Source organism: Antechinus flavipes, chromosome 5 (genome assembly GCF_016432865.1).
Source record: "Antechinus flavipes isolate AdamAnt ecotype Samford, QLD, Australia chromosome 5, AdamAnt_v2, whole genome shotgun sequence".
Classification (NCBI taxonomy): domain Eukaryota; kingdom Metazoa; phylum Chordata; class Mammalia; order Dasyuromorphia; family Dasyuridae; genus Antechinus; species Antechinus flavipes.
The window spans coordinates 274,821,243-274,833,718 of NC_067402.1; the positions used below are offsets into that span (position 1 = coordinate 274,821,243).

At 39.0% G+C, this 12,476-nt stretch overlaps 1 protein-coding gene across 5 annotated transcripts in view; it reads left to right on the forward strand.

Moving 5' to 3' along the window:
* Nucleotides 1-12,476, forward strand: part of ANO4 (anoctamin 4) — a 392,142-nt gene that overhangs the window by 311,373 nt on the left and 68,293 nt on the right. For all 5 annotated transcript variants that reach the window (XM_052001731.1, XM_052001734.1, XM_052001735.1 and 2 more), the window contains 2 exons: nucleotides 9,096-9,202; nucleotides 11,948-12,003. In XM_052001731.1, the coding sequence (XP_051857691.1) occupies nucleotides 9,096-9,202; nucleotides 11,948-12,003 (163 nt within the window). The remainder of the gene's footprint in view (nucleotides 1-9,095; nucleotides 9,203-11,947; nucleotides 12,004-12,476) is intronic.

Genomic DNA, 12,476 nt, shown 5'->3' on the forward strand with positions numbered 1-12,476 from the left:
TTTGTAGTGGCTAGAAACTGGAAACCGAGTGGATGCCCATCAGTTAGAGAATGGCTGAATAAATTGTGGTATATAAATATTGTGGAATATTGTTCTGTAAGAAATGACCAGCAGGATGATTTCAGAGAGACCTGTAGAGACTTATATGAACTGATGCTGAGTGAAATGAGCAGAACCAGGAGATCATTGTACACGGCAACAACAAGATTATACAATGATCAATTCTGATGGACGTGGCTCTCTTCAACAGTGAGATGATTCAAGCCAGTTCCAATTGTTCAGTGATGAAGAAAGCCATGGGAACTGAATGTGGTTCACTACTTAGTATTTTCACTCAAAAAAAACAAAGGAAGCCAATTATTTTGGAATACAGATAGTAAAATATATATTTTTTAAAGTTTGTGGATGCCAAGTTAGGAATTCTAGCCCCAGTGTGTAAGTTCACCTAGCCTTCTGAGCTGAATATAGGAAGAGAACCTAATTGCTTCTTGCTTATCTTGGTTGTCATCTCCCTTCTAGCTATTTTGTTCTTTACTTCCCAGTCTAGAAATCATTCTCCTTGGTAGAAAAAATAGAAATAATAAGGGATGGAACTCTATCTGTCTTCTCTCTGTCATCTATTATCATCCCATTTAGTATTCCAAGGCCATCTTTGGTATTCCTCTTCTTTGCTCCTGTAGCTTAATTAGAAACAAAAAACGGACTATTGTTGTCCCCTGAATTTCTGTTCAGAATCAACTTTTCTGACACTGTTCTCAGAGTACCTGCCACAATTTTCTATTTCTTCTCTTTTGTCTAGCCTCATTTCCATCTTCTGTACTTATGTTTTAAAATCTAATTGATTGGGGGCAGCTAGACAGCCCAGTGGATAGAGCACTGGTTCTTGAGCCAGGAGGACCCCAGTTCAAATCCAGCCTTAGACACGTAACACCTTCTAACTGTGTGAACCTGGGCAAATCACTTAACCCAAATTACCTTGTGCCCCATCCCCACCAAAAAAAAAAAAAAAAAAAACTAAATTGATTGTGAGTTTTCCTTGCCATCCATATTATCTCTTTAGATGACTTTCCCCTTTATTTCTCATTGGAATTATTTCTCTTGGTGTCTTTTGAATTTCATTCATTTAAAAATTATATTTAATGATATTTTTGGTTTATGTCATCTTGATTTCCTCTCAGATCCTTCTTTTTTCCCTCTTTGAGCGCCTTCCCTTATATTAAAGATTTTTAAAAAGGGGGAAAGAGACAAAAATTCAGCAAAATCAATCAGTATGTTGAAGAAAATGAAAATCTGATATCATAAGCACTGACACCTGTGAACACCTCATCTCTACAGAAGCGTGGGCGAAAGATATTCTCACATCTCTTCTTTATACCAAGTTTGTTCTTTGTAATTTTGCACACTGAATTTCATTATTAACTGGAGTTTTTCCATCTCTTAACCCTTAGGTTAATCCATGACATCCTAACTCTTAAAATCTGTTCTCTTAAAATCTGGTGTGTGTTAATGAGACCCAGCTTTTCTCCTTCTCCATCACACTTTCCAAGGCAGAACAGTTCCTAAGTAACCATTATTTCTGCTCCCACAATCCATTCCTCCATTTTGCTGAGAACCAGATCTTTATTATTAATACCTCGCTTTCTTCCTATTGCCTTTTGAAACTTGAAATGATCACCAGTGTAACTCATTAACTGCTCTGCTTTTCAGCAGGTCTCTAAAGAAGTATGGCTCACTGAAGTCTCCTTGCCCTTAACTTTACCGTGACTCCTAACCATGATCTTGACCCTTTGCTTCCTCAACTCTGTCTCATTGTTTTGTTCGAGGCAGCTATGCACGGGTGGCAAACTCATACAGAACCAGATCCTTGTGGCTTCATATCGACCTTGAAAGCCACAAAATACCATTAGATTTATTGTATTCTTATTTATTTTATTAACCATTTTCCAAATACATCGTAATCTGATTCAGGGCTATGTTAGAGACTTTTATAGGCTCTGTGTGGCCAATGAGCAGTGAGTTTGACTCCTCTAGCCTAGGGTATGGCCTGATGCACTTATTTTTTAAATTTCCATCCATCTTTGCCCATGCTTTCTTTCTCTGATTTTTGGATCTTTATATCTGAGTATATCAGCTTAGTACAGGAGTCCAAAAAGTCTTAGTGCAGTTTAAAATGATTAAAGCTTATTTTAAGTGATTAAGCTCAAACATTTAATCTGTAATCACACATACATATATGTGTCTGAATATATATATACATACATACATACATAAATGTATTTATGCATATATATATGGGGGCACAGTAGATAGTGCCAGGCTGGAGTCAGGAAGACTATTCAGGATCCAACTCTAGCCTCAGAGACTTCCTAGATGTGTGATCCTGGGCAAGTCACTTAACCTTGTGTGCCTCAGTTTCCGTATCTGTCAAACTAGGGAAGGAAATGGCAAACCACTCTAGTATCTCTGCCAAGAAAACCTCAAATGGGGTCGCAGAGTCGGACATGACTGAAACACCTGAACGATAAATAAAAGTACATAAACTTTAATTTATGCCTTTTTTACCCACACCATCCCTTTGATGAATCCTATTCCGCTTAAATAAGGTACATCCTTCAAGACATCTTCTAGACATGAATCATATTTGACAGAGTGCAAGGATAGAAGGCCTATTAGCTGTGTGAGCCTGGCCAAGTCATTTTATTGCTGCTTACCTCCATTCCTTCACCTGTAAAACATGCATAACAATAGCCCCTATATTGCAAACTTGTGAAAATCAAATGACATTTTAAGTGCTACATAAATGCTGATTTTTTTTTTTTTTTTGGTGTTATTCCTTTTCTGTAACCTCTTCTTTGTAAGTTTGTGATTGGATTTCTGGGGTCATAGTTTTTATTGATAGTTCCTTATTGGATTTTCTCACATTTGAATTCCTAGATGCTTTCAGTGCTATAATTCTAATTCTTTTAGAATTACTCTCTATGGCAGCAGTTCTAAACATTTTCTATGTCATGGAGCCCTTAGGCAGTCTGGCAAAGCTTATGAAACTTTTCTCAGAATAACGTTTTTAAACACATAAAATAAAACATTGTTTAGTCATTTTTAGTCATGTCTGGATCTTCATGATCCTTTTTAGAGGTTTTCTTGGCAGAGATACTACAGTGGTTTGCCATTTTCTTCTCCAGCACATTTTACTGAGACAAACAGGGTTAAGTGACTTGCCCAGGGACAACATAGCTAGGAAGTGTCGGTGGGCAGACTTGAACTCAGATCTCTCTCACTTCAGGCCCAGCATTCTACTCTATCCAATGTAACAGTTAGCTGCCTGTTAAGTATGCACATATATATAATACTTACATACATACAAATATATATACACAGAGGGAGAGGGGGACAGGGAGAAGGAGAAAGGGAGAAAGAGGGAGGAGACAGACAGGAGAGAAGAAGACAGAGGGGGGAGAAATAGGGAGAATGAGGGGAGAGACAGAGACATAGAGAAATAGAGAAGAAAGGGAGGGAGGGAGAGAGAGGGAGAGAAGTTAAGAAGGAAACCAGTTATATGGAACTATAGTTGTTAAATATAACAGAAAAGCGAAGTTCACAAATCCCAAGTTAAGAATCCTGTAGGGTCTACTCTATGGCTTCATGGGTATTTGTAGTCATTTTTCTCCTCCCCCTTTCCTTTGCAGTTTAAAGTCTTCTTTTTTATGTTTGAAGGACTCCGGGCAAATACTGTTGTTAAAAAGTCAGTCCTTATTTACCACTTTCCATCCCTAGTCAGCAGCCTTTCTCAGATAACAAATCTTAACTGCCTTTATTTTTCAAATTTGCCTTTGTCTGCCTCGATAAGAAAAATCTCCCTATATTCTTAAATCAGGGAACTTGCTTGTTGATTTTTACCATTTTGTAACTATTTCAATATAATCAGTAACCTTTGCAACCTTATATATTATATTGCATGCATTGAAAATCATTTTTCTGAGGAAAGATTCCCCAGACTGGTCTAGACATTCATGATACAAAGAGTTAAGAAGTCCTGACCTAAGGTAGTGATTTAAGGTTGGTTGGTTGATTGCCCAACACTTTATACTTTTTTTAAGCTTTCTATATTCCTTCAGGCAGTATCATTTGTCCTTTGATGGTCAGTGCCCTGCATCTTAAGGTCTTCTCCATCTTCAAGTTTTCACCAAAGTTACACATTTAAAGTCTTAATCCTGATTTACAGTGGAGGAGGAGGAGAACACAGTTTGCTAACATTACAACAGCCAATTATATCTTCCTTTTCCAATAAAGGGCTAGAAAATCAACCTTCCAGTTTTGCCCTGAAGTAAGATTGGGTTCAGGAGACTGGGTGGTCCAGGAGGTGAAGCCCTGGTGTCCAGGCTCTACCTTGGAAGGCTCAAGTAAGTAGGTAACTTACTCCTTTGTCTGGTAGCACCAGGTCAGATGTTGTCCCATGAGTACAGCAGTAAAACCACTGCTCTTTTGAGTCTTTAAAGCCTTTTAATTAGACTTCTAACATAAGCTTCACAACCATAAACAAGTCACTGTATTTCATTGAGACTCAGTTTTTTCATCTAGAAAGTAGGATAATTATAGAAGTATTCTAGGGAAGTTATTTGCAAATCATATGTAGATCCTCTCATAGATTTCTGATCTCATCAATTTGGGAGTTCCTTTTAGCGACATGAATCACTCCCTCTCCATGCTTTTCCAACTTGTGCATCATCTTTCTCGCCATAGTTTGCTACAGAGGGTCCACCCAGTGCTGCAAACCTTCCCTCACTTTCTCCAGAAGTTATCCGGAGGCTTGTGGAGCTCTGGATCTGTCCAATCACTCCTGCGACATCCCCTCTTCCTATCACATAAGATGACATCTCTTTTTTGTAGTCTTTCTTTATAGTTCTTCATTGATTATATGAACCATCTTGATCCCACTCACTAACTGTTGCCCATTGTGCACTGTATGATATTAACTCATCATATCAACACTATCAGGTGATATTGTTTCATTTCTTACTGCCCTATAGCAACAGTGAAAAAATAATAGAATTGGAAAGATGAGGCTTCTTTTTCAAGGGAAATATAACATTATTAAAGGAGCTTTACAGTTTCCCCAGCAAAACCTAGCCTTCTCCAATTCAACTCTAGAAATAACTCGGTTTCCATTTCTGATGACTAAACCAGACGTACATATTATAGGATAAGATCCATAGGGTGTCTGTTCAAATCCATGTTGAATTCTGGAATATAAACAGTCTTCATCCATTTGTTCTTTCCTACCTGCATGGGCATGGCAGATTCCTTTGAGTTTGCTCTATGACACTATGAGCCTAAGAAGTAGAATTGGAATTCAGGTCCCAGGATTATAGATCTAGGCTTGGAAGGGACATTAGAAGCTATATAACTCACCTCTTATTTTACAGAAGAAGCCCCCGAGGCCCAAGGCAGTAAAGTGATCAGCCCATGGCTATAGAACCTACAAGCTCTATCAGAGGGAAGATCCAAACCAGTATCCTCTGACTTAAATTCAGAGTTCTGCCCTTTGTACTGTATTGTGCCCCACACTATAAACGTTCTACGTAAGGAAGAAAAAAATCATTGTTTCCAAAGCCCATTCTTGCTGTTTAGTGAACCTAATGCATGATGGTGAACCTGAAAAAGAGCAACTCTTTGTAGCCCTATTAAGAGAGAAGGAAGGAGAAGCACTTTAACTGAGCTTTTAAAATGGGCCTTTAACTCTAAATTGTCTTTCCAGCTTAGTCTCACTTATCAGGCTTCAGGTATCATCCTACCCAGTGAATCAGAAAGGCATCCCTCTTGTTTGTTGTCTCCTTTTTATGGCCACTTTATTTGGCATTAAAATGTAATGATGTGTCTCATATAAGATGAAAGAGCTAAGGGCATAAAACCAAAGTCATCTCATCTGAGGTAATGTCAGCATTTCCCCTTCCTCCCCTGCAGTCCTAAGAAATGGTCTCAGAAGGAGCTTTTCCAAGAGAGCTATCACATTTTTGAGTCTCTGCCCCTCTGGCCTGGCACTCAGCAGGAGCTTCATTCATACTCATTTGCATTGCTCTGCAAAAAATATCGTAGACTTCACCAAGTTTACCAAAGGGAGCAAATGTTAAGCATTAACCAAAAATGTTAAGCACCTTCTGTACTGGAGATCCACTGCTGACCAAGTGGGACAGGCCCATGCTACTCAAGGCGTACCAGTAGGCCAGATAGCAAGACCCAATTATTCTGGTGACAAATAATTTATTTTAGTTAAAATAGAGAGAGGAAATAGATCTGTAACACAAAGATTTCTCCTTTTGAATTAGTTCAACTGGTTAAAACCATTTCTGTCAACGAGTAATTTAACGCTACTTAGGACAATGACTTTCTTTTTCAGATCTTCGGTAGACAAATCTATCAAGGAGGTATTGACTGTTCTGTTAGCAAAACAGCCCCTTTTCCACTTGAGTTTTTCCCAGAATGGCAGGATGGGGAAATCTGAAGCAGAGCCATGATCTCAGGCATGAAGTTAATAGAATTCAACTGATAAGGGTCATTAGGTACCAGCAAATCCAACTCCATTTTACCAATAAGTAAATTGAGACCCAGTGAAGCTCAGTAGATCACCCAACATTCCACAGGTAACAAGTTGCAGAGGGAGGATTTGAACCCAGAGCCTCTTTTGCTACAGTTAGTGCCCTTTTTCTCTGAACCACAGCGGTTCCTGGTAATTTCGCAGTGCTTTCATCCCTATGAGTATTTTAGATTAAATATTATTTACATTTTTAATTAACTAAAGCATTTGCTTGTTTCTTTTTTCTACCTCCTCCTTGTTCCATGGGAAAAAAAGAAAAGGAAAACAAAAGCATCACAATATGCAGTCTGGGAAAATAATTTCCCATAATTGGCCATGTCCAGAGATATGTACCTTGTTCTGTATCCTGAGGCCATCCAAAAATAGAAGGTATTTCTTTTCCCTGGTCTTCCAGAGCTTGGTTGGTCATAGTCTTAACCAGAGACCTTAAGCTCCTCGGTCTTGCAGAATTGTTGCTATCACATAAATGATCCTCCCATATCTGCTCACTTCCCTTAGCACCATGAGTTAATATGAGCCTCCCCAATAACTTCAGTGCCACTGAGGATGCCCTGGGACCCAGAGAGCAGCACAGATTCCCTGCTGCTTCCGCGGGCATGTGGGCCCCCAGGCAATCCTGGAGCTCTCACTCCTTGTAAGCATGTCCCCAAATCCCAGCACTGGTTCCGGGCACATTGTAAGGGCTTAATGACTTTGCTTTATGGCTTGTGGATTACTTCAGAAGTCACTTTATGACACTAGTCGTGGCTCAGAGAAATGCCGTCGCCAGCAGTCCTGAAGGTCCCCAGCTCTGACAGAACACATATTTCCTGAGCTCGAGGAGAAACTTGGAGAGACACAGGAAACTATCTGAATTTGTTCCCTACTTTACCTCCCAAAGCCAGTCTAGGAGCACATTTCCCAACTTTGTCCCCTAACAAAAGAAGTTCCTAGTCTCTATTATTACTATTTCCATTTTTTTTTTTTAACAAAAAGTTCCTGGTTCTAAAATACTGAGAGAGATGTTTTCTTATAGTTTTCTTGGCAAGTTTATTGTTTTTAATTAGCTTTTTTTGGTTGATTTAACTTAGTACTCCTGCTATGACATGAAGCATGATTTCATTTTTTTAACATTATCTAATATTTTAAATCAATGTCCAAGATTGTGAATCTGAGGAATGTGGTGCGGGAAAATACCAGATTCAAGGTTACAGGCCCTGAGTTCAAATCCATACACTACTATTTTCTATCTCTTTAATTTTAAGGAAGTTTGAAAATTTTTCCCCTCACAATCCCTTTCTACTCAAGAAATTTTTATGACTCCAGGTATATAGATATATAAAATAGGGGTACAAATCAAACATTTACTGATAAGAAATCATAATTTTGTAAACACCCCCATATTCAGTTACATGACCCCATATGAAGTCACAACACATAGTTTAAGGAGTTTTGCTTTAATTGATCTAGATTTCATTGTCCTTGTTTGCAAAATAAGGGGGTAATAGTGGGTGATCTGTAAAAGTTCTAAACCTATGCTCCTATGTTCCCAACCATGTGACCTTGTGTACATAACTGTTCTTCTCTGGCCTTCAGTTTCCTCAACTATAAAATGTGGTTCTTGGAAAAGGTGATCTCTGAAATCCCTTCAAGATCTAGAGACCACACTAAGGGCCTCAAGCTAGAATGTGGCATTATTGCTCTGACAATTTCTTCAGTGTTGGATCAGCTTGCATTATGTTCATCCTTGCTTGCTTTCAGATCAGTCTTCCAATCAGCAAGCATTTATTAACCTGATGTGTACTAGACTGGCTCAGTGGATAGAGTTTTGAGCCTAAAGTCAGGAACACTCCTCTTTCTGAGTTCAAATCCAGCCTCAAACACGTATTAGCTGTGTGATCCTGGGCAAATCATTTTACCCTGCTTGCTTCAGTTTCCCCGTCTGTAAAATGAGCTGGAGAAGGAAATGGCAAACTATTCCTGTATCTCTGCCAAGAAAACCCCAAATAGGATCATAAAAATGGGACAAGACTGAAAACAACTGAACAATGATAAATGCGCTAGAGACTATGATCAACACCAACATACAAATACAAAAATGATTTCATTAGTCCCTGCCCTCAAGGAGCTGACCTTTTTTGGCAATCAACTAATCATTAAACATTTAAATGTCTATCTTGTACCAGGTATTGTGGCAGGTTCTGTCCTCCAATAAATTTTCTTTTTATTAGGGATAGCATGTGCATAGATCATCTGTCAATCAGTATGCATGTATAAGCCTCTACTATATGCCATAAACTATGCTAGGTGATAGGGCTGCAAAGATAAATGAAACAATTCCTGCCCTCCAAGAGTTTACCTTGTACTGGATTGAGATTACATAGTCACATATAAGTTCACATAAAAGGCATTCAAGCCAATTAAGGGTTCTCCTCTTGTGTTACAGCTCAACAACTGGGGTGGTCTTTGTCCCCTCGCTTATAATTAATGCCTCACCCTTCTGTTTTTGTATATGTACGTGTAGCTTCATCATTCACAACAAAGACACTTTCTTCAACAACGCCACCAGAAGTAGAATCGTGCATCACATTTTACAAAGAATTAAATATGAAGAAGGGAAAAACAAAATTGGTAAGTACTCTGCCGGAATCACTTAGCCCCCGGTGGAATTGGTGGGTGACCTCAGGAAATGCTGCTGCTGGACAAAGTCTACTGCTCACAGGAGGGAGAATTCATTTCTGGATAATTTTAGGATTTGTAATGTCTCTCAAGTTAGCCTCTTTTATATGACAATGTGTCATTTATCTTCCAGCTTAGAAGAATGATCTGTTCAATAGTAGTAGTAGTAGTAGCAATTGAAGTAGTACTGATGATTGTAGTACTAGAAGGAATAGTATCATTAGCTGTAGTAGAAGTACTAGTTGTAGTAACACTACTAGTAGTTGGTAGTAGTAGTACTAGTAATTGCTACTGTGGCTGTTGTAGTGGTAGTAGAAGTAGCAGTAGTAGTATCAGTTGAAGTAATACTAATTGTAGTACTATAAGGAGTAGTATTATTAGCTATAGTAGTAGTACTAGTTGTAGCAGTACTACTAGTTGTTGGTAATAGCAGTGCTACTTGTGGTTGTTGTAGTGGTAGTAGAAGTAGTAGTACTATCAGTCAAAGTAGTATGAATTGTAGTACTAGAAGGAGTAGTATTATTAGCTATAGTAGTAATACTAGTTGTAACAGTACTACTATTTGTAATTGGTAATAACAGTGCTAGTTGTGGCTGTTAATAGTGATAGTAGAAGTAGTGGTACTATCAATTGAAGAGCACTAATAGTAGTACTAGAAGGAGTAGTAGTATTAGTTGTAGTAATACTAGTTGTAATAGTACTACTAGTAGTAATCAGCAGTAGTAGTACTAATAGTTGCTGCTGTGGTTGTTGTAGTGGTGGTAGTATCAGTAGTAGTATAGTATCAGTAGTAGTATCAGTTGAAGTAGTTCTAATTATAGTACTAGAAGGAGTAATATTATTAGCTATAGTAGTCATACTAGTTGTAGCAGTACTACTAGTTGTAGTTGGCAATAGCAGTGCTAGTTGTGGCTGTTAGTAGTGGTGGTAGAAGTAGTAGTACTATCTGTTGAAAAATACTAAGAGTAGTACTAGAAGGAGTAGTATTATCAGTTGTTGTAGTAGTACTACGAGTAGTAGTTGCTAATAGTAGCATTAGTAGTTGTTGTAGTGGTAGCAGAAGCTGATTCATATCAGCACTTTGATATTTCCTAAGCATTTAAAATACCTCATTTCATCTGCTGATGACGACATTTTCATGAAGGTGACATTATTATTATTTCCATTTTGGAAATATTTCCAAATGAAGAAACAGTGGTATAATAGGTTCTATGATTTGCCTAGAGTCACATAATTAATAAGTTATACAATTGTAACTAAAAGGAACTTACACAATTCCTCTTCCTCCTCATTTTATGGATGAGGAATCTGAGACTCAAAAAGATTAACTTGAGGGGCAGCTAGATGGCATTGTAGATAGAGCACTGGCTCTGGAATCAGGAGGACTTGGGTTCAAATCCTGCCTCAGACACTTAATATTTTCTAGCTCTATGACTCTGGGCAAGTCATTGGTAATGAGGAAGAAAGAGAGGATTCCAATTCAGGTCTTCTAAATCTAAATCCAGTGTTCTTTCAGCTACACAACTGTGACTCCTAATCAACTTTTCATCTATAAAATGTTGGAATCCTCAATCATTCCCCCATAATTCACTAGAAAAACTCCCAAGAAACATTCATGAACTCTTCACCAAAAGACTTAAAATGCATCAAGAAAATGGTTTGATGAAATGTAATTTTCAGATATGCAGATCTACTCTCTTTAATAGTAGACTAACAATTCCAACTCTTTAAGGTTTCTTCCATCTCCATAGCCCACAAGCCTCTAGCCTTTAATGCTGTGATCCTTGTCTGTTTACAGATTACCCCCCCCCCAAAAGTGTTTTTCATAGCTCAGAGGTTAGCTATGGGAGGAAAGCATTAAACACATTAAAAGAGCTTTGGAAGGCTTCCATTACGAAGTAAACCACTGATGTCTGTCTGAAGGAGGCAAGTGTCCATGGACACTCTACTCAAAAGAAGAATACAATCTTTGTCATTGACTTCATTCATCCAGGGAATTTCCAGATGAGGAAGCGCTCCACCGGTGCAGATCAGCATCTTCTTTGCAATTTATGGTCTTAGATGCTCAAAGCACAAAGAGGTTAATTAAGTAACATACCCAATATGTGTCACGGTGTGTGTGGGGGAGGGGGTGGAAGAGGTGGGGTTGTCCTACTTAGGAACTGAGAAGAAACTGCAAAAAGGTCAGCACTTCAAAAATCTCATAATGACTGAAGGGAAAAGGGAAGAGTTAGAGGCTAAATTTGTAAGTTACAGGCACTACTCCTGGTGCTGACAGATAGGAACCAAAAAACAACAATGGAAGGATTTCCTGTCCCGGAGAACCTGAGCCTGGTAGTTAGTGTGATGGAAGGAGAAATAGCTCTAAAATCAGGGGGCCAGCATTTAAATATAATCTTCTCTGCGGGACCTTGGACGAGAATTTTCTCTGCTATTGCTTGTTTGCTCCTCTCCAAGATGAGAGAGTTGGACTAAGTGACCTCCCAGCTTCCTTCCTGCTCCCCAGCTATGATCCTCCAAGTCCTGCCGCTTCTACTTGCCCTTTTTGTGACTTAATCCTACACATTGCTTACAATCACCAAGTCTTCCTTCCTACACTTTCTCACCTGCAAAATCGGGGTTTTTTCCCACTTTTATGTATATGGTTCCCAAAGATTCATGCTTTATTTTGATTTTATTTGGATTTCTGTTTTCTAGGTCTGAATCGATTGCTTACTAATGGCTCCTATGAAGCTGCATTTCCACTTCACGAGGTATCGTCCCCTTCCATTCCCAGCTTGTTCTTATATCCTGATTGCTAAAAATTCCCTGCAGTCGAGTCCTATTTTGGCTTCCCCAAAGCTCTTCCAGTAGAGCACACATCTGGCAGGAGCCACCTAGTGCAGAGGGATGTGACTGGGGAGGGAGAGCCACCATGAGCTGTGTGCATCAGCCTCACTAAACGTAAAAAGGCTTCTCTCCAGGAGCTCGAACACCAAGCATCCCATTACCAGCGATGTCTTTGGCCCCACTAGTTTGTGAAGCCATCTTTTAAAACATGGCAGTAATTGTAACTAGTGTCACCTAGAAGCACTCGGCTCAGAGTTCTGGACCCAGAATCAGGAAGATGAGTATAAATCCGGCTTCAGATACCTGCTAGCTGTGTGAACCTGGGCAAGTCATTTAACCTCATTGTGCCTTGGTAAATTGGAGGTTAAAATAGCTCCCAGAGTTGTTGCAGGGATCA